This window comes from Hippocampus comes, unplaced genomic scaffold (assembly GCF_001891065.2).
Source record: "Hippocampus comes isolate QL1 unplaced genomic scaffold, H_comes_QL1_v1.1 scaffold111, whole genome shotgun sequence".
Lineage (NCBI taxonomy): Eukaryota > Metazoa > Chordata > Actinopteri > Syngnathiformes > Syngnathidae > Hippocampus > Hippocampus comes.
In genome coordinates this window covers 3,591,056-3,613,318 of record NW_017805698.1, presented here as the reverse complement: position 1 = coordinate 3,613,318, position 22,263 = coordinate 3,591,056, and the positions used below count along the sequence as shown (strand labels likewise).

The following is a 22,263-nucleotide window of genomic DNA, read 5'->3' as shown; positions in this document are numbered from 1 at the left end:
TTCTAATTTTTTTTTTTTTTTTTTTTTTTTTTTTTTTTGCTTAGCATGACTATGTTTGATTAATTCAGACAAATCTATTAAGTTGTTCTATTATTTCCTCTCCATGATGTAATTTTTATTTAAAATGTTTTGACTTATAAGCTCTTATATGTAACGTTAACCGAGAACACGCCAGAACTTAGTCCGAGGTTGTCCGTGAATGTAACTTCTTATAAGATGACTTTCATTGAGATTCTACAAAAATAATAAAAAAGAGAAAAAAAGTAGGAAGTGATTTCATTTGCTTCCGACGAGTTGTCGTTTGATGTTCAGGGTGGAGTGTCGGGAGAAAAAGACCATAGAATTGTTGACGTAACAAAGTGCATTGTGTGTGGTAGAGTAATAAGCGTTCACCTTTGAACTCATCACAAACTAAGGATGTCTGTCGTCGCTGTGATTGTATACATTTTATGACGGTGAAACTATCCAGTGCATAACAACAATTTTTTTGGTATGGTGGTGTGCATTTTAAACATACTGCAGTAAATAATCCACTTGTTAGTGTTTTGATTGAGAATTTCTGATGTGAAGTTTCTTTCAAGCACTTCCATAGCAGTCAAGATAAGAGAAAATATGCTTTTTAAAAAAAATTGTGATTGTTGCCTTATTCATCAACGCATACTTTTTTTTTTGCATTTAATTTCACTTTGCTTGTCGAAAGAAAAGACACAACTCTGGGAAATGATGTCTGATCGAGACTGAAAATGTCACTCAGTCTTCAGAAATGCTTTATGATGATGATGTCGTACTGCTATAAATGGTTACATTAATATTGATTTGTTCCATCAGCGGGTCTAACTTTAAACTTGTCCTCATTTTCTCATATAATAGTGGCGCTTATTTAACTGTATGATTATCCATTTCATGTGAATAGTGATTTCTAAAGTCTATAAAATTCTAATATTGTCAATAAACACTGTCCAAGTAAAGGCAATGTTTTGTTTTTTTACAATATTTATGCATTGGTATGCCTTAAAAAAACATTTGGACACTTTTTGAAGTCTATACGGCATGGGCTAAAAGTTGGCATCCTTTTTAAATGTACTTTTTTAAGAAAGCTGATGAAAGGAAGATTCTCTCACTCACTCACTCACTCACTCACTCACTCACTCACTCACTCACTCACTCACTCACACACACACACACACTTGCAACTGTAACACTGTCCTTGCAACCTTAATTTGAAACCTTAACCCTGGCTATAAACTCTACTTTGAAGGCGTAAAGCTGACTTGAAACCTAACTCCAGAAACCCCAACACAGGTCTTGAAGCCCTGCTTTTCCTTGTCCGACTTCTAGCTCTATGGAAACCCCATTTTGGATCCCTGAGCATTGCAACCCTTGCTTGAAACTGATAACGAGCAATGCTTACCCTTGCTTGAAACTGATAACTTCAAAAATTAATCCCAAAAGCTTTTATTGCAATTGATGCAGATGAGAATTTGTGTGGGGCTGTGTCCGAGGAAGGGCTTTTACGAGATTAAACTGTTTAATAAATGTAGCTGACATAATGAAGTGTAAATGTAATTACATTTTTTAAATATATACTCTATGGTCCACCCTGTATATTAGAATTAACTTTACACCCAGTGGGCATATTAGGCCTGTGCATATGATTCCTTTTAAAATTGCACATAATATTGATGTTATATATATATATATATATGTGTAATGGTGTACATATACAATGAATTTTCCAGCATAATGTCAACACATCCAGTAATGGTGAATATTAATAAAGACCATTCTCAAATTTGAACAGACCCTCGACGATGCAGTGTTACCATGGTAACAACATCCGGCTCATTCTTCTGAAAACACGTACCCACCCCCCACCCCCCCGCCGCTCGTGATTGGTCAGTCACTGCTCGTATGTCACCACGGCAACCGAATGATGGGATTTATTTATTTATTTAAATACATGAACGGAATCGAGAATTGTCCAATCTCATTGGCGGTCAGATTTCCGCTCCCATTCAAGGTCCGCAGGCAGCATTACGTGCCATTGGTCCGCTGCGCATGCCAATCAAATGGCGGAACAAGAGGTTGATGGGCTTTTTGTTACGGAAGCCGGGAGGAGACTAGAAGGTCGGGGGTGCTATACGCAGCGGTCGTGTTTCTTCGGCCGACGCTATGGCGGCTGGCATCACACTGGAGAGCAACCTGGAGACCAAAGCACACCTGAGATGTTGGGGAAGGCATTAATGAAACCGTAATTCCTCGTTGATAATTTGAGGTAGCGTTTGCGTATTTCCGGGTTCGCTTGTAAACGCGCGCGTGCGCTCATTAGTTCTTTTTTTTTTAGGGGCGGGGGGCAGGTCCAGGCATATTTACCCCCCTCAGCGTTCTCAATGGAGCAAGTTTGTTTTTTGTGTCAAACGCTCGTGAAAAGCAAGACCGTTTTTGTCCTGTCACCCTCCACGTTACGGCTGGTGGGGTAGCTGTCGGCGCGTGGCCCTGCGTTGTTTGGAGGTGGGAGGGAGGGAGGGAGGAATTTCCACAATGAAGCCCGTGCCGGAGCACCGGGTCTTTGTGCTTTGAGTCGGACAGACCGTGTTATTATTGTCAACAACCGACCCCAAAATGGTGACTGTTGAGATGTTGAGCTCCTTTTCGACTTGAGTTAAACGATGCGCGAATACAAAGTGGTGGTCTTGGGCAGCGGCGGGGTCGGAAAGTCCGCCCTCACGGTCCAATTCGTCACCGGGACGTTCATTGAGAAGTACGACCCAACGATAGAGGACTTCTACCGCAAGGAGATCGAAGTGGACTCCTCGCCATCGGTCCTAGAGATCCTGGACACCGCCGGGACCGAACAGTTCGCCTCCATGCGAGACCTGTACATCAAGAACGGACAGGGCTTCATCCTGGTCTATAGCCTGGTCAACCAGCAGAGCTTCCAGGACATCAAGCCCATGAGAGACCAAATCATAAGAGTCAAAAGGTGGGTGAAATGTTGTCAAAGTGGAAAATGCACAATGCATGTAGTTGTCACATTAGGCCATCATGGTGCAGGGGTGGGCCTACAGACACATGGCTCATCTATTTTGGTGTACACCTAACACTTACTATCAATAGCAGAAATTGGAAATCATGAACACTCCCCACCCTAAAAACCGTTGATAATTGACTATTGTAGTTTAAACCATAATTATACTATGTTTGCAAAACACGCTAGCATTTCAAACTCGTCTTTCCACATTAAATTGCATATGTGCCTTTTGATTTGATTTGAATTTGTGCAAGGAAGCTGGTGTGTTTGTCACCACTTTGCATTACTGATTTTCTAGTAGCTGTTTTGTCAAATTTCTAAGTTGGTGATATAAAGATCCTCCCATTTTTAAATACCTAAAACGTTTAATTCATAACTCAATTAGTCATAACGTCAACCCCGGCATATTCTTTCTAGATTTTAACAAATTTGTGCTGAAACCTATTCTGTTAGTCGCTCAAAAACTCCTACTTGCTGCTTTTGGGCGCCATCTTGTGTCATCTTGGTACCTTGCGCTATGTTAAAATTAGTTGAGGCACTTCATTTAGACACTAGTGGTGTTTTGTCATCATCTTGTGGCATCCTAGTGCCAATTAACTTTCTTGAAGTGAGTCGGGAGCATCACTCAGACAAATGTCATGCTTTAACCATCATCTTGTGGCATTCTAGCGCCAAGAAACTATCTTGAAGTGAGGTGAGGATCTTCACTTTGACAAAAGTAGTGCTTTGCCACCATGTATCAAAAATTCCATATCCATTTCCAACACTACTTATCCTGAAGAGGGTCACGGGAATTGCTGGAGCCTATCCCAGCTGACTTCAGGTGAAAGGCGGAATACCCCCTGAACTGGTCGTCAGTCAGTCACAGGGCACACATACAGACAAACAACCATACACACCCACATTCACACCGTCACTGAGTGGAAACCGATCCCACGCTGCCCACACACAAGTCAGGCAAGTGTACCACAACACCATCCATCAGCAACTCTGTCAGAAATTATATTTTTTTCAAGATTGGTAAATTACAATTATATTATAATTTCTCTGTTGCAATCAATGCCCACCACTAACCTTAGAAGTATGAATCATTTGCACCAAATTGAGCGAGGCATTTCCCACTTGTGACCAACTCTTTGCAACTGATTACAATTTTTTTTTTTTTGCCTTACAGCTACAGGTGTTTTTTGTTGATGTATTTATTTATTTATTTGCTACAACTACATTATTTTCGACAACTTTTTTTTTTTTTTTTGCTTTTGTTTTTGTTTTTTGCACTGATCATATTTTTTAAGGTGCAACTCACGACATTCCGGCGGCCCAGTGGTCGACTAGTTAAGTGCGTCAGCCTCACAGTGCAGAGACGGAGGGTTCAATCCCGGCTCTGGCCTTACTGTGTGTAGCTTGCATGTTCTCTCCGTGCCTGCGTGGGTTTTCTCCGGATACTCCGGTTTCCTTCCACACTCCAAAAACATGCGTAGCAGTTTGATTGTGCACTCCAAATTGTCCCTAGGTGTGATTGCGAACGTGAATGGTTGGTCGTCTATGTGTGTGCCCTGTGATTGGCTGGCAACCTGTTCAGGGTGTCCCCAGCCTACTGCCCAAAGACTGCTAGGATAGGCTCCAGCACACCCCGCGACCCTTGTGAGGATAAGTGGATCCGAAAATGGATGGATGGATTGATAAAGAAATAGTGATACAGCTTGTTTCTAAAATCTGGACTAAGTTTTGTCCCTTTTTAAAACCAAGACCCAAATATGAAATGCTGTCCTCCCCTGGAGCCACACTTACTAAAATCTATCATGTGTTGCCCTAACGTTGATTTTTACTGTCCATAATCTAATGATACACAACACAAGAGACGTGGATTTACGACAAGAAGTTGTTTGAGTGCTTGATGAGTAATAAAGTAGCTTCCAGTGCAGTGTTTTACTCTTGACAGTCAGCAACCATATAAAAATTGATTGATACACATTAATGTACCCCATAGGGCTAATTATAGGGGGTGCCTTGGTTTACGACGCTACTGACTCAAGTGTTTTTCCATCTACAGTATATATTTACTGCCATTGTGACTTTACTACACTGTTAGCGTAGGTTTGTAGTAGAAGGAACACCAAGACATCAAGGTTTGCTTTTTTTTTTTAACTCTGACAATCGTCAACACTATAAAATAGATTGATCTACGTTAATGTACCCTGGGGGGCTTATTATAATCCTCCAAGTTACTGTACCTTTTCCAATTTTCATTTTCCTCGTGATCAATCTAGAACATTTAGCCAAATAGCCATCCCTAATTTGTAGTTTACTGCTTCACATAACTGACTTTTCCTCATTTCTTATCTCGTCTCCCACACCACTTTCAACTTCTCGATAGTAAATACCCGATTTCTGCAGTCCTCCGGCACTAATTCTTTGTGTTGAATCATAATAACATATTTGCTTGTACCGGTACTTTGGAAAACAATGATCAACATTTTTGCCTATTTTCTGACATGTTCAAATCAGTAACTCAAATTTATGTTTTTGCAATTTCTCCAATGTCAATGTTTTTTTTTTTTTAAACAAATTGCAGTCGTTGCGATTTGCAAATTGCCTTCTACTACATTGCGATGCTGATTTGAATTTAATTAGTTGTTCAGACCTAATCTGGTTTAATCTATAGACATTACAATTCTCGTGTGTTTGAAAGATATAAACTTATTTAAAACAAAGCAAATACCACTCACTCCGTTCTTTCATGGTTCAATTTGAACTTCTACTTTTTATGCATCTTCTAATCACTCGCACAACTGTGAATGAAGTAATGAGGTCATCGCGTTTCCCACCGCTTGTGTTGATTCCTATTTCCTGCATGTTTATATGCTAATGTATACATGCACACTCGCGCTCCAGCTGCAGCCCGGCTGTCGCGCGATTTCACCCCACGCGCCAGCATCTGGTGTTGTTGTCTGAAGTCACAACACCAATTTATTTTCGCATTTCACACGCAGCTCCTACACACGCTGCACTCTGATATTTGATGTGCATTTAAGAAGCCTCAAGACGGCGGACAAAGATCAGTTTAAATGGAACCTATCATGGGAAATTTGCTTCGTTGCTGGGTGCACAGTGGCCGAGTGATTAGCACATTACCTCACCGTTCTGAGGTTTGGGATTCGAATCGTGACTCCGGCATTCATGTGTGGGGTTTGCATTTCCTCCCTGTGTTTTTGTGGATTTTCTACGGCTACTCCAGATTCCACCCTTTTTTCAAAAACATTTGTACTTCATTGAAGATTCAAAATTGTCGAGTGGTGTGTGTATGTAAATGGTTGTTTGTCTATATGTGCCCTGTGATTGGCTGGCAACCAATCAAGGTTCACCCCGCCTCTTGCTCAAAGTCAGATAGAGAGGCCTGTATGGAATTTTGTTGAATTTTGACGGTGCAGCTAATTTACACCCTGCATCAATTTATCCACCCGTAATTTGGCAGCTAGGCGAGGAGAAGCTCCATCATTTTCAAATGACTTCATGAAAGCACAACTGAGTGTCGTCAGTTTACAACAGATTTATGTGACGTCGTTTTTCACTAACCTTAGATAATATTGTAGTAAAATCATGACGACAGTAAATATTTATATGAAAAACCTTTTTATACCATGTTGACATTGCGACTTGTCTGCTGACAAACACCGGCGACCCGTCACGGCTACATGAGCTCAGGTCAGGGGCGTCGATCTGTCAACGTCCGTCAGCGGCAGGTCTCTCGGAAGGCTACAGGCGCACATGATTACACCGTGGGCCGGTGCGAGCACGCCGCGGATCCAATCGCTCCTCATGGCTGGGACAAGCAGTGACTGGTGGCTTTGCCGGGCCTGTAAATAAAAGCGTCATGGTCAGAGTGTGACGAGGAAGCAGCGTGACACAAAGCGATCAACCTTGATGTTTGCACAGCAATTGAACTGTAGGGTGTTTTAAATAGGATTGAAACCCTTCATACCCTCCACTTATCGACCCATTGATTATCGAAGGGAAAGAAGATTTGGGTCGAGACACACAATCGCTCTTATCACCTCCTCCCCCTCCTCAAATTGAGCTCAACTCGCAAACTCCACATAGGAAAGCCCGGGCATTTATTTGAACCTCCAGCCTCAGAAATGTTAGACAGACTTGCTAACCACTAGGTCACCAAGCTGCTGTGCTGGCTAAAATGTAAACGTTGCCAGTTACTTTCCAATAGCATCTATATGTGGTTTATTGAAAAATGTGAAAGCTTATCCAACCTGTGGTTGCGCTGGACTGTGTGGTCATGGTTCCGTAGGTCCTGGTGACATTAATTCTCGCGGAGAGCTAGCAGATCATTCTTTGGATCACGCAAAGATGACTTTGCCGTTTTAGCGTCAGGGAAAATTCTCATTGGTTCACCCTCATGTCTTTGTTGGGCCAAATCCCCGTCATCTGTTTGTAGCATCAGACATGGAAGGAAGTGGGAAGGGCCATTTTTTTAAAAAGCCATGGGAGAATCCCACTCTTCAAATACCACCCTTGATCTTGTCTTGGGTTGTTTACAAAAGACATAGCTCTGATCTCCACTGGATTATATCTTGGATATGCCAAAAGAGAGGCACTTGGAAATCTCTGACTCAGAACCTCCTTAAAATAGCTATTGTCAAGAAGAAGAAGCCCAGAACTCCGCCTGGTCCTGTAGGTCCAAGCCTCCCCTCCAAAAATCGGGTCCTGTCGGCGGCTTGCAGTATCTGTCAGCAAGAATGACGCGATTGGATGCATCATGCATTATGGATGAGATGCGTCTGGGAATGGGGCAGTCACATTAAACCCTTGTGGCCGCCCGGAAGCTCACTAGCCCCAAGGCTAAAGCGTGACTTGTCGTTTACCGTGCTGGAGTCTTTACATGAACACAACCAGTGTTTGGCATTTCATGATATTTTCATGCCATATCTCTATTTCATTTGCCGTAATAAAGATGTCTAAACAACTACATGTAGTATCTGGTATCAGTGCCTGCATAGTCCAGACACATGATGGTCGAGTCCTTCCCACAAACCCCCCCACCCCCAACCCCTCCAACCCAACGCCCTTGTAAGCTTTGGTATCTTTGGCAGCCACAGTCTCACACCTCCCGGGAGCACAAGTTTCCTCCTCTGTTATTATGACTATATATAGCCCCCCACTCCTGTACGCCACGTGTCTTTGTGCAACAACGAGGCCCCAGTGAGCCACACAAGTTGAAGAAGCGCCTCTATTAGATAGAACAGAGAAGCAAGCGGTTTGAAATCAGGTGATGGATATTCATTTTGCTTTATGTGACTTAGCTGGCACTTTTAACAGCTTTTGAAGGATTTTAAGAGTTGAACCAAAAGCATAACAGGGTGTACCTTTATGGCACTCAAACCTTGATTGAAGGAGAAGCTCTTGCAACTTCTTAGCTTTTAAGGAAAGTTTCTGGTGAGGGAAAACAAGTTGCAGGTAACAGGTGATAAACTGACCGATGTTTTCAGGAAGTATGTCTAGAAAGTTGAAGAGGGAGGTGGAACCATTTGTGTTCCAACCAGAAAGGACTCGGGCAGTGTCTTAAGGCCTGCTGCAACATTGCACAACAGCGTTGGACCTGAGCGGAATAAACCATCGCGAAAGAATGACAGTTAGCGATTCACACCCATTGATTGAACAACTGAACCCTACACGTCAACCGACATGCTGAAACAGAAATCTGCGACCCTGCATCGGATATTTTGAGGCGCCACGTACAATCTCTTGTACTGTTTTATAGTTATTAAACCTCAAATACATGGTTTGATTGCCAAGGAAGAAGCGAGTTGCCACAAAGAGAAGAATAAATGGAATTGTCACTCAGAAGTAGTTAAGGTTAATGTATTTGTCCAGCGTGAGTGTGTGCTTCAGTGTCACAACCAATGTTCCGTCTAAGCTGCGTACGTGAGCAATTGCGCATTGCTCGCACACACATTTCTAAACTCATTCTTTTATTTCGGCCCCAGTTTTATATACAAAGAGGACACCACACCATTCCCACCTGCTTCACAGTTTCAGTGGTGCGACCGAGAGTAATTCACCAGTGAATCGAAATCTCTTTCACTCAAGTGACAGAATTCTTAATGCTCATTTAATCACGTGATAGGCCCATCCTCAGTGTATTAAGTTTAGTGAAACCATTAGGAAGGATGAGCTGCCGGAAAAACTCGTGATTAACATCCATCCTGTAAGATCTTCTTACCCTCACAAGGAGTGATCAGGATAGTTCCGATTAAAGTCCACTTGGGATAATGTATTCATGAGGAGATGCAAATGAAATGGACTCTCTCCTCCGAGCAAGCTCATTCTCATCACAACCTGCAGTCTGTCGTAAATATGCAGTGAATATGACATGGAAACCGGTACCCGCTTCTGCCAGCGCTCTCGTGATCCACCTTGAGCGGCCATTCATACACAAGACCAGCGCCAAAAATGGTCATTTTTACAGGCAATATGGTTTTGTGTGCCTCCCCTCAGGTACGAAAAGGTCCCCGTGATCCTGGTGGGCAACAAGGTGGACCTGGAGAGCGAACGGGAGGTGTCGTCCAGCGAGGGCCAGGCGCTAGCTGAGGAGTGGGGCTGCCCCTTCATGGAGACGTCGGCCAAAAGCAAAACCATGGTGGACGAACTGTTCGCCGAGATTGTGCGGCAGATGGACTACGCCGCCCAGCCCGACAAGGACGACCCCTGCTGCTCGTCCTGTAATATACAATAGCCATCCAGGGGTGGGTTGGGGGGTGGGGGCGGGGCAGCAAGATTGGAGGCTATGGCGGCCCCACACAGACACACACTTGGCACGCTCACACACACGCATAAGTGCACACGGCAGTTAAAAGATTGAACACGATGGATCTTTAATATCAGCGGTGACATTATTCATGACGTGGCAGGATATTGAGTATTTAAAAAAAACAAACTGAAAAAAAAAACTTACCCTCGCCTTATGTTGCTCTCCACCTTTTAGTCTTCATCAGCAAAGAAATACACCGCGGGACCTTCATTTTTTTTAAAGATAACGTTCTTAAGATTAACTTTCGTGATGCATTTACTGTGACAGCAAAACGACACTAACTGATTTCTGGGATCGCTTTGCTTCAAATTGGAACAAAGGTTTGGATTTGTGTACATTTTGTGCAGTGCTTTCTGGGAGGGTTTTTTGTACTCATTGCTGGGCTGAACCAAAGAGGTGACCTGAAAGCATTTTATCAATTTTTTTTTTCCCAAAATTGTAAATGGAGGGAAAAATCGGCACAGACATAATTTTTTATTGTTGCTGTTGTTTTCCGCTTTAACAGTAAAGATAAAGAGCATCATCTTCCACTTTTTTTTTAATATATTTTCATAATCTAAAAATTAAGTCTGAATGAACATTGGATTGTCAGTATTTGAGTATCCTAACTTGGCGTAATTGATTAGTTGATCATTCAGAATTATTTGTAAAGCAGTCGAGGCAAAATGGAGTGCACTAGTTTGCTGCCATGAAAAGAGCAAGATGACCTACCATGCAGATCTCTTTTGGCTACGTTCTGAACATCCATCACTTTTTTTTTTTTTTTAACTCAGTTGTGGAAAGAAACGGAGGTTCAGAAGGTTTATTGGTGTTAGTTTTCATTAATTCATTGCGAAAGCAGGAGTTTAGAACATTCTGCGCCAGTTTCAGGTTATTGGCCATGGGAAATAAAAGTTCGGAACAATCGATGCTTCTTTTTTTCCATTTATTGGTTGTGAAAACAAGAGTTCAGAACATCGAGTGATTATTTCTGTCAATTTATTGATGATAGCGGAAGGAGCTTTGAACATTCAGTGTTATTTTGCCTCATCGAATGAGTGACGGAAATGGGAGTTCAGAACATTCAGCGCTGTTTTTTTTTTTTTGTTTGTTTGTTTTTTTGTTGTTTTTTTAATCATTTGGCTGTGAAAACAGCAGTTAAGAACAGTCAGGTATATAAAGATGAATTAATCGTGGAAGAAAAAGCTCGTGTCATTTTGTCTCACTGAATTGGGGTCCAGAACCTTCTGGGCTATTTTTTTAATGAGTTGATCTTGGAAAAACAGGAGTTCAGAACAGTCAGTACCAATTTTTTTCTGATTAATTGTTGTGGAAATTAGTTCATAACTTTATGTGATTTTCTTTTTTTTTCACCAATGAATCGCTCACGGAAACAGGAGTTCAGAACATTTGACCCAACTTTTTGAGGGGACAACTTCAACACAGCAAAGTCAACACAGCAACACTTGCAATCATGCCTTAGTTTTTCTTTCCTCGTCCACTGGTGACGTGCTCAGAGTATCCATCGTAAAGAGGATGATGCTCAGACTCATTTAAATGGTGATGTACATATTTTGTATGGGAAGTGCCAACAGAACACGTGTCATTACAAAGTGAAAGCATGGAAACATGGAAAAATTGCCGTTGTTTTTGAGAAGAATATAAGGACAAACAAATGCAGTTATGAAACCTGGACGCTGTCTCAGCTGTGCATTTTTTTTCCAATTTTAATCTAAACCAGGAAGCAGATTTTTTTGTTGATTTTGGATTCCCTCCTTGTGTAACCATGTTGATTTTACAATTTAGTTTTTTTTACGTGATTCTTGAACCCTCCTGATTATGTTGACATTTGTCACCTGCGTAATAAAAGTGTTCATCAATTGAATTGACAGCTTTTTGTGCAAGGGGATATGTGTGTGTGTGTGTGTGTGTGTGTGTGTGTGTGTGTGTGTGTGTGTGTACGCGCGCACGCACGTTTCAGGATGTTTGAGTTCTCATTAAAAAATTAAGCTGATTCTAAAGCATTCCTCTTTCTCAAGTTCCAGCAGCTTGTTATGAAGACTAAAGGTGTCTTTTAGTTACTTTGTTTTATTTATGGTCAAGCAGAGTAGGAGGCTCATTTAGGCTGCAGCAGGAAGGAAGTGATTTGTTGTTTTTTGGAAGATGACACAATGAGAGCAACACACATTCCCAGTGGACGTTTAAGCTGATTCTCAATGAGTTTTAGTCATTCCGCTAAAAAGAGAGAACATCAGGGCTTAAAAGGAACAAAAACAATCCAAGCGTAGCAAGAATGGACGCTTTTCTTTCCATTTTCCGGTGCATTTTGTTGATTTGAACTGCAGCCGGTTTAAGGAGACGCGCTCGGTTGCTTTTTATAGCTGCCGTCTTTACGTGCGGCTGTGAAAGTACAGAATAATAACTACTTTGCTGCATTCCAACTTTGACAATTATATCCCAGACGTAGCGTGGCCGGCCACGATGACTTTTAAACTACCACTTGTCTTTCCTTTAAGATTGGAGAGCAAAAGGAGGACACGTCCATCATGGCTGATTCGTCTTCTGTGTTTGGAATGGGCTTTGTTCTTCATGAGTATTGAATGTGTCTATAAATTTTCATACTGTATTATACATTGTAGTTGGTGGTCTATTTTATTGGAAATGGTTACAATGAACTACCCTTATAACTTACAGATTCATTATGTGCCTCGCGGTACGTTGTAACGAGGTTCGACTACTAAAACACTTTGACAGATTTTTGATGGCTGTGTACCACATAAAATCACTATTAATACGTAAGGTGCAATGGTTTATTATATATATTTTTTTTTTTTTTTAAATAAGATACTTTCCGATTTAGATAGGGATATGGCGTTTTCTATAGGATCAATTCGGGTTCTCTTTAAGGTCTGTACTGGTGAGTTAGAGCCTATCTGGTTGACTGTGTCAGAGGCGTGGTGAAACCAGGACTGGCCACCAGGTATTTGACAGGTTTTGAGTGGCCACCCCGCAGTGAAACGAATGAGCTCATCCACCTTAATTCATCTCATGGTGCTGTTCTTGAATGTGAGTCTGTAAACAAGGAATCTGCATTGCGTTCAGGTGCTTCATTTCGTCGAATGAGACCAGCCAGAGGGCTAACGGGCTTAGACTGAAGGTCTCGGTGGGCATCATTACAGTAAAGGCCCAGTCTGTTGCATCATTTGCGCTGATGTATTTTGTTATAAGTGCGGAGCTGCAGGGTGCTAATGAGAAAATAAATCATGCCGCAGTTGCTGTTTTCTTCAAAATATCCTTGTCGTGGAGGCAGAAGTGACTTTCAAGGGACTGAATGGGGAGAGAGCAAATTCCGTTTGAGCATGTCCCACTGGACCTTCACGGCGCAGGTGTGTAAATTGAAAAGCCGTCGACTCCTTGTTTCTTTCTCTGAGTTCCCCTGGCGTTCCATCTCTGAAAATGACACACTGCGCTTCCTCCAGATGGGATCCTGCACATCATTTCTTATCAAAATGACAAGGGAAGTGCGAGTGTGGCCTTAGTCACGACTGCACTGTGTGCCATTCTGCGGAGAAATAAGCTAAGATAAGATAAGAAAACATTTATTTGTCTCACAATGGAGAAATTCCCAATTAAATGATCATAATCTCTCAACTTTACACAGTGTTGCACCCATATAGTTTTTAATGTCATGATGGTCTTATTTTTCATTTTTTTCGTTACATGCCTAATTTGTTGTTCTGTTTTTTTTTTATTGTCTTTTACCATGTAAAGGACATACTCAATAGCCAAAATACAAATGTGGCCAATATCAACAACTAACAAACAAAAACAACAACAATGAACCTGTTGGCAGTTGTGCTCATAAGCTTACATGCCCTGGCCGAGTTTGTTAAATACTGGCAATTTTGTGGAAAATATGAATGTTGACTGAATTCGGATTTTATTTATTGCTAGGTTTTATTTAATGAATGTGCTGTTCTGAAATGCTTTATTGTTTATGTTGAATTTATGTGCTTTGCTTGCTCACTCACGTTTTCTTTTAAGAATGATACACGTTATATTTTATTCGAGCTATAACGATATCGGCAATATCACGATATCAAGAATTTTCGCGATATCGTCGAAACATATCTGTTATATAGGCCTGATTATTTTTCCCTTTGTACAGTTCCATCACCCTCTGGTGGTTAGTTTATTAGTGCAGTTTAATTGGAATTCTGCATGTTTTGGCCACCGACGTTAAGACTCATGCTGGAACGTAACACGTTTGAGTTCCTCCACAAATGGACTCGATTCACATCAGCGTTATCAGTTGAACCCCAAACTGTAAAAACCCCGCATTGTGATCTACAAAGACCATGATACTTTGCGCTTTTGAGCCAAAAGGAGCATTTGACAATAAGATGACTGGCCAATCCTCTTTCTTTGTCTCTCCTGTTATGTACAAAAACACAATACTGTATTGTGCTTTTTCTCAAAATATGTTTTTCTTTTTTATTCATTTTAAAATACCGTGAGTTTTTTTATACAGTTATATTAGCCATTTTTAATATTGCCTACTTCCCCACAACATCGTAATAAGTATCATATGGTGGGGTTCATGCCGTGACGTTCGGATATCGTTACACCCCTACAAATCATGCCAGGGTATGTAAACATTTGAGCACAATTCGTGTTTGTTTATTGACGAAAATATATAATGTCAATTTGAATTTCAGCCTTGTGTTTTCATTGAGTCTCAATATATTGAGAGGGAGATTCCAAACAAATGTTAATTAATAAAATAATGATACTATTATCTGATGTGATGAAATGTTAGTTTTGCAAATGAATTATAGACACATTACATATCGTTTGACATCGGCCCATCCTACAACCACATTCATCATCACTTCAGAGTAGGCTACCACGGGGTCTGTGGTTTACATTTCGACGTACAAACGATCATACGTCGTCGCTTTGTTTGTCATTTGAATATGGTGAAAATTTATAAATTACTGTATCCCCAACAAGTGTTTTCCATCCAAATATTTACTGTAAGTGTGGCTTTGCCACTGCGTTTGCCTATGTTAGCGATAGAGTGCGACGCGTGACGGTAAATATATACGTACAGGTTCGCGTTACGTCGTCGCTACAGGGACGATGCTGCGTCGCAAAGCGAGGATGCGCTGTGTAGCGTACTCTCTGCGCATGCGCAAAGGAGCCAACTTCTCGCCTGCTGACCCAGCTCAGCTGACGCCAAGCAAGCAATAGCGGCGCATCTGCAACTGTTGTCGGCGGAAGATGATGGCAGACTCTGGAAGTCCCGAAGAACAAGTGGCAGTGATCGGCAACACCGACATCACGCCAACGGAGTCAGAGAACAACATAATCAACACGGTAGTACAATCATATGCGTTAACGTGATGTTGAATTCTATGTAGTCGTTAGCCTATTTAGCTAACGGGGGGTGTGGAGTTCATTCGAACGCCGTTCCTGACATTTTTGAGTAGCGGTAACGCTTATAGAGTTTTGCCAGACGTTTAACAACTATGGCAGATTTTTGCAATGTTAAAATTATCACGAATGTGTTACTTTCGACCAGTTGCTTTTACAACAAACTTCACTCGTGTTGCTAGGTTGCTAACTAGCTTCTGCATTCGTAGTTGGTGTTCAATGGAGTTCGTCCTCCTGGCTTCAGTGTTTTTTAGTCTCGCCTCCCATGTATTTATTTATTTTCACAGTTTTTGAATGGCGGAGATAAAGGACTAACAGAGGAAGCCCTCGGGGCTCTTGCTCAACACTCACGATTTGCAACTTAGGAAGCAGGTTGTCTAGTGGTTAGCACATCTGCCTCACCGTCAGAGGTTCTGTGGTCGAATATTTATGATGTGGAGTGTGTGAGGTTTCTCCCAAGTACCCCAACTTCCTCCCTCATTCAAAAAACACGAACGTTAGGTTGACTAAAGACTGCATTGTCCTTAAATGTGAATATCAATATCAATGCTTGTAGTTCCACCCAGTTCAAGGGTGACTGTATGAGGATAAGGGTGGATGATGGACTCCTCGTGAATGTGTGTGTATTGTGTGTCCATGTTTACTGTCACACTTTATCTTATTGTGTTATGGTTCAGTACTTTTCACACTTAATGGATCCTATGTTATGCAGATGGTGGAAAAGGGGACGTCGGTGTTGAAGAAACTGGAGATCAACGTGGCAGAGGCTGAGAAAAGAACGGGCAAGAACACGGTCAACATGCAAGAAACCTACACCGTCTACCTTGTTGAAACACGGTGGGGTCTGCTGAAGGGTGGTACACGTGTAGGAATTTTTAACATACAGGCTGGGTTTTTGTTGTTGTTTTTTTTTTTAATGTGAGAGACCCCATGCACAATGAAGAGAAAAATAAGTGATGTGTCTTCTGATTGGGCTGACTTCAGAGAGCACACCACACACATCGACATCCATGACAGTTGCGTCTCCTCCCCCAAACCACATGTCTGTTGGTGTACCAAGACTGACCTGTGAGAGGGAACTTGGTGCCACAGGGCATCTAAACTGCTGGAAAGAACGAAGGGAAAGAAACATTATTTAGAAGAAGAAGCTAGGATACGTTTTTGTATGGTGGCTTATCTGGTAACTAGATTGCAGTTTTACGGTTTTCTCTTTAATATGCAGTACATTACTTGGTGACCGTTTTCTTTTTGTTTCTTGCACCCAACAACTGTGCCACATATTTCAAAACAAAACAAACCTAAAACTATTTAAAACCTAAACTAAAACAAAGCATTTTTGAAAAAATAAAAACTAATAAAAACTATCAAACCTCCTCTAAAAACTGACTTAAAAAAAAAAAGTCAGCGCGAAATAAAAAATATGGAAAAATCCCAAACTTTTTTAAGCCTGCTGTAAATACACTCCACAACACAGCATAATTGCTGTACGTAGAATGTCCTTTTTCACTAATTCAACAAAATCGTCACAACGTATCCCTGTTATGTGTGCAGACCATCTGAGACCGTCCCCAGCGTTTCTCCACCCCCCACACCTGACACGCTGTGGAGACGCTACAGTGAGTTTGAACTGCTCCGAACGTACTTGTTGGTCACCTACCCGTACATCATCATCCCTCCGCTACCAGAGAAAAGGGTGAGTAGAATCAGAAATGCGCCCTCAGCTTATGTGTTGTGTTTATTATTTTACTTTATGTAAACTGTTTTGTGAAGCGCTTTGTTACAGCTGCAGCTGTTGTGAAAGCGCTAAATAAATCAGGATGTATTGTATTGATATGTGGCTTGTTTTAACTTAAGGCGGAGTTTGTGTGGCACAAGCTGTCAGCTGACAACCTCGACCCTGACTTTGTCGAGCGGAGGAGAGTTGGTCTGGAAAACTTCCTGCTGCGCGTGATGTCGCATCCTGTCCTCTGCAAAGACAAGATAGTTTTCCTTTTCCTTACAGAGGTTTGTATAAGTTGTAATACACGCAAACAACCTGACTTGTATTTTCATGCTCAGTGGAACCTTGGTGGTCAACCTCCAATTTGTTCACATTTAGAAAAAGTTTCAGGTCAGACTGGTTCTATTATGGCAACTGTATTTCGGGGAAGTTTGTAAGCAACACTTGAACTTTTTTAACTGTCACACTAGTGTAAAAATCAATTTCATAAAAGACAAAATGAAAATAAAACACGCACACTTACACCTGTGCAAAAAAATTGTATCAAGAGTCCTAGAATTATTCGTTAGTTTTAAAAGTTAAATATGTTGAACACCAAAAATAAAACTATGCCTGATTTTCATTGGTTAATTTTCCGCAAATTGTTTCAGTGACCATTGCGGATTTGTCTCATACAAACAAATGGGTACCAACGAATTTGACACTCTGTAAATGATAAAAATCAAAAAAAGACCATAATGCACTACTGATAAGACTCACTTGTGAATCTCTGTAGTCTTTCCTAACAAACAGTTGTTGATTTCCTCTAGTGTTTGCTGGATTGTATTGTGCAGCAGAGATGGGTGTACCATGTTCCACTCTTTTGTGGTGGCATAAAAACACAAAAAGCCAAAGAAAAAGAAAAAGCGGTTCATCATCGAGATGCTCACTGAACTTGTGACGTCACGCAAATTGATGTTTTCTGAAGCAAATTGCTTTAAAATGCTTGAGTTTTGTCCATTTTGGGCAACCCCCTAGTTCTTTGTTGTCAACTGAAAACCTCCTCTATTCACCCGTCAATCATTTTTTATTCAGGAGAAAAGATGGAGGGATGCAGTTTTGGAGACGGGTTTCCAAGATAAGGTATTGTATTTCTATTCAGTAGGACTCGGTCCTGCACACAGCTGCATCTTTATAAATTAGAGGATCTAGAAAAATTATTTTATTTCAGGAGTTCAATACAAATGTATTAAGCACATAGGAAAATGCTTTTTAGAAGGCCAATCCTTCAGGTGGTGAATGTGAGGCTTTCATTTGTTGTTAGCTATGATCCTCCATATTTTAAAAAGTTTGAAGTTGGAAACATGGTATCAAAATGCAGATTGAAAATATTTTTTCTTGTTAGGCGGACTCTCGACTGAAGTCCCTAAGTGCTATGTTCAGAGTCAAAAGCCCTGACAAGTAGGTGTCATTTTCTTCACCTTTTCTTTTGCCTACCTCACTGAGTGAGTTCAGTTCATATTGCCGTATAAACACAAGAGATGCTGAGCTGGATGTTCTGCTGCTGCATTTCCCAGGCGCTTTACGGCACTGAAACAGTATAGCGATGAACTGAACACCGCCATCTCTCAACTTCTCAGGGTGAGAGCGGTGAGTATCCGCACAACACGGTGTGGTTGAGCAATTCGAAATTGTTTGGCGTTGAGGTGAGGGATTGGTTAGAAGTTGAAAGATATTTTACAATTGTGCTCTTCATAGATGTTTTCGTTTGTTGCAGAGAGTAGCAGACAGACTGTATGGCGTCTACAAAGTCCATGGAAACTATGGACGAGTTTTCAGGTGAGTGCTTTGTGTTTCTCCGCATTACTTGTTAGTGCCACCAGGGGGTGCTGCATCGACATGTTTGAAATATCCTGGTTGACGGCGACAAGATGTTAGGTTGCCGTCATTTGTCTTGTGTTGTCTCTCCAGTGAATGGAGTGCTATAGAGAAAGAGATGGGAGATGGTCTACAGAGTGCCGGTCACCACATGGACACGTAAGTATAAATTGACATCCAGCTATCCATTTTCGAAAGCACTGAGTCTATCCCAGTTAACAGTGAGCGAGATGCTGCGGGGTGGGGGTATCTTCGGAAAGAACAAATTGACATTAAAGTAGAATTATCCATTTAAATAATGGTTCTATGTTCGTTATGAGGTGCAAAACCAACCACGTTTTTTAAGTATAATTTTGGTTGATACCTTTTTGATGTGTGTGTTGCCAGGTACGCTGCATCGATAGATGATATTTTAGAGGAAGAAGAGCACTATGCTGACCAACTGAAGGAATATCTCTTCTACACCGAGGCTGTGCGGTAAGTTTTTTTAATGATGTTGAAAATTAAACTCATTCATTCTCTTCTGCTTATCCAAAAGTCAGGTCGAGGGGACAGCAGTTTAATGAACAAAGCAAATGAAGCGTAAATTAATTTGAGACCGTTTATCTTCTTCAATTAGTTGTTAACTGACTAACACTTTGACTTGCAGTCTTTTAAGCATTCGTTATGACAACTTCACAAAATTGTACAAAGCAAGTGTGACATAATCATAAGTTATAAATCAGATTGCAACAATAATGTGAACAAATCGGTGGCTTCGTCACTTTAATTTGTTATAGTTTCATGAAATATGAAGTCTAAACATGTGGACTACACTTCTTGATCACTGAACTTACATAGACACTTAAAAAAATAAATCTGACTAACCGAGTCTCATGAAGCAGACGATCATGTCTATGGATTGTTGTAGTATTTTGTCTGTGGGCTCAGGTCGGTGTGCCGGAAACATGAGCTGATCCAGTATGAGTTGGAAGTGGCAGCTCAGGATCTGGCCTCCAAGAAGCAGCAGAGAGAAGAACTTGCCACTGGGGTAACACATTGATTTATGAGCGAATGAGACAGTTATAGCACTGCAAAACGAAACTTTTTCTATGCTTCACGACATACTGTGCGTGTGTTTATATGCGTAGATGGTGCGTGTCTTCTCCCTGAAGGGGATGACCAGTAAACTGTTTGGCCAGGAGAGCCAGGAGCAGAGGGAGAGCAGGCTGGCGGCTTTGGAGCAGAGCATCCAGGAGGGAGAGCAGGCGCTCAAGGAAAAAAACGCAGAGTGCCAGTGAGCTCATATCCTCAACCTTGTTTGCTCGTTCTGAATTTTTTTTTTTTTTTTTTTTTTTTTTTTTTTTTTTTTTTTGGTCGTCAGCGGATAAGGGCAAGCGATCCAAGGGCTTCTTCTCTTGAGAGCTGTCATTTTTTTTCTTTGTAGAGAGTTTGTGCAAACAGCCTGGGAAGACATCGAGCGGTTTAAGGAACAGAAGGACAGAGATCTGCGTGAGGCGCTCATCAGCTATGCCATTATGCAAATTAGCATGTGTAAGAAGGTAGGTTTAGTGGTGCACAACATTAGGTACTCTGGCACCATCTATTGAGCCGATACAAGAGCATCTCAGTAGGTTTGCTCTTTGCAGTGGTGTATCATTTTGTCCCTCACATCCACTGGTGCATTTTAATAAGTTTGTATATTCAGGGAAAAAGATAATTTATTTCAGTAGTTCACTTCAAAAAGTGAAACTTGTATATACTATATACATTCATTGCAAACAAAGTCAAATATGATTTTTCTATTTTAATGTACCGGTATGTGTATTTTCAAGCATCACAGCTTTTAGCTAACAAAAATACAAATTGAGAAACAATGAAAATGATTTTTGAGACAGAAATTAGGTAGGCATTGGCTTTGTGAAAAGTATTTTCCTATGTTTGATCAAACTATACAGTAATATTTGAGTTCAGTTTTGGGGTTGATTTAGGGAAATAAACATCTTCTATAGAACGTGACTCCACCTGATTTTTTTTCCTTGACCTACTGAGATTGAGACAGATCGTCAATTCGAGTTTAGGCCACTATTTGAGAAAATGTGATTTATTAAAAATTCTGCCTTTATGAAAAGGTTATCAAAGAGAGAATGAGCTTAGCCTAACTATGAACTGAGGTAGTTAGTTCCTGGCCTTTTTTTTTTTTTGCCTGACAAAAAGGAAGCATATATTTAGCGTATGTATGTATTTGCCTTCAATTATCGTAATTTTGATGTATTCTGTCGCTGTCTTAGGGAATCCAAGTGTGGTCCAATGCCAAGGAGTGTTTCAACAAAATGTGAGCGAGCCGCTTTCCAGCCAATCAACCACCCCAGCCGAAAACAATGTTCCAACTCAAATATTCAGGCCGGTACGACACTGGTCAGTTTTCTGTCTGACTAGTCTGTTGGAGATGAACTCTCATTGTGAACCAGTTGGGCCAATCCTTGACCTTCCAATTCCAGATTTGTCCACAGCTTCTCTCAGCATGATGCGGAAACATTTCATCCTGGGAGCGGGTACTAATAACATGTGATGTTAAATACTGAAGTACAAGAGATGTTCATTGTGGATAAATAAATGTGGCGCGATGAGTGATGCCTCAAACATTTCATTTGGGGTTTTTTCATTTTAAATCAGGAGTAAGGTACCGACGCCTCATGGGCCATTGATGACCTGCGTGAGAGCATTTGCTCTGACCCACTATAAACTTTGAAATAAAACCCTCAAAGTAACTAAGGTGGGAGTGGGGTGTCAGAATAAGTTTTCCCACCCCAGATCTAAATAAGCTGCAAGCCATTGTGTCAAATACATAAGGTTGATAAGAAATGCGTCATTCCTCAGCCAAAGCCTTTAACATTTTGACATGTGTTCTGATAAGAAGGGTGGACCTTGGTAATTTATTATATGTTCTGTGGTGCAAATGAAACGCAGTGAGTGCGAGCCACTCAAGGTCGCCGTTTTGGTGCGTAATGTACTTTTTTTTTTTTTTTTTTTTAATGACTGAAACGTGCCACTCCCCAAAAAAACTTCCATTAAACAGACTACCAAAGAATGCATGTACTGTATATGTTGGCCCTTAATAATCACTTTAAGACATGTAGATCACAAAAATGGTAACAGCCAAATAAAATCTGACCAAATTATGAATCAGTAACATAATGTGAAAGACTTTTGTTTTTTTCCTCCCCAAATTGATTTGTTTCATCGGGGAAATTTTTTTGAATGGTATTGTAATCAAGATTGTCAAACACTAATAAACCTTTCTGCAAGAAAAAAATAAGCGTGGTTTTCTTATTCAGAATAATGCACTCAAGTAAGATGGTGTTTTGCAGCTATAAGAATTACACTGGTCAACAGCAAATTTTTTGATCAGAGATGGTTGGATTTGTCCCTAAATGT

At 41.0% G+C, this 22,263-nt stretch overlaps 2 protein-coding genes across 2 annotated transcripts; both read left to right on the top strand.

Moving 5' to 3' along the window:
• Positions 1 to 2,091: 2,091 nt before the first annotated feature.
• Positions 2,092 to 11,718, top strand: LOC109523394 (ras-related protein Rap-2a). Its single transcript, XM_019882530.1, has 2 exons — positions 2,092 to 2,983; positions 9,542 to 11,718. The coding sequence occupies exons 1-2, from the start codon at positions 2,670 to 2,672 to the stop codon at positions 9,777 to 9,779; spliced, it is 552 nt and encodes a 183-aa protein (XP_019738089.1). The 5' UTR covers positions 2,092 to 2,669; the 3' UTR covers positions 9,780 to 11,718.
• A 3,309-nt stretch (positions 11,719 to 15,027) lies between these two features.
• Positions 15,028 to 22,133, top strand: snx4 (sorting nexin 4). The gene is made up of 14 exons (XM_019882526.1): positions 15,028 to 15,212; positions 15,982 to 16,106; positions 16,821 to 16,962; positions 17,124 to 17,273; positions 18,064 to 18,111; positions 18,374 to 18,429; positions 18,546 to 18,618; positions 18,746 to 18,807; positions 18,940 to 19,005; positions 19,234 to 19,323; positions 19,777 to 19,876; positions 19,977 to 20,122; positions 20,273 to 20,387; positions 21,117 to 22,133. The coding sequence occupies exons 1-14, from the start codon at positions 15,117 to 15,119 to the stop codon at positions 21,162 to 21,164; spliced, it is 1,317 nt and encodes a 438-aa protein (XP_019738085.1). The 5' UTR covers positions 15,028 to 15,116; the 3' UTR covers positions 21,165 to 22,133.
• The last annotated feature ends 130 nt before the right edge of the window (positions 22,134 to 22,263 follow it).

Excerpts from the sequence above, each read along its gene's own strand:
- snx4 (XM_019882526.1), top strand. The coding sequence starts at position 15,117 with ATGATGGCAGACTCTGGAAGTCCCGAAGAACAAGTGGCAGTGATCGGC. Across the intron at positions 18,112-18,373 it reads AGACGGGTTTCCAAGATAAG|GCGGACTCTCGACTGAAGTC; the intron begins GTATTGTATTTC and ends TTTTCTTGTTAG. Across the intron at positions 19,877-19,976 it reads GAGAAGAACTTGCCACTGGG|ATGGTGCGTGTCTTCTCCCT; the intron begins GTAACACATTGA and ends TTATATGCGTAG.
- LOC109523394 (XM_019882530.1), top strand. The coding sequence starts at position 2,670 with ATGCGCGAATACAAAGTGGTGGTCTTGGGCAGCGGCGGGGTCGGAAAG. Across the intron at positions 2,984-9,541 it reads CAAATCATAAGAGTCAAAAG|GTACGAAAAGGTCCCCGTGA; the intron begins GTGGGTGAAATG and ends GCCTCCCCTCAG.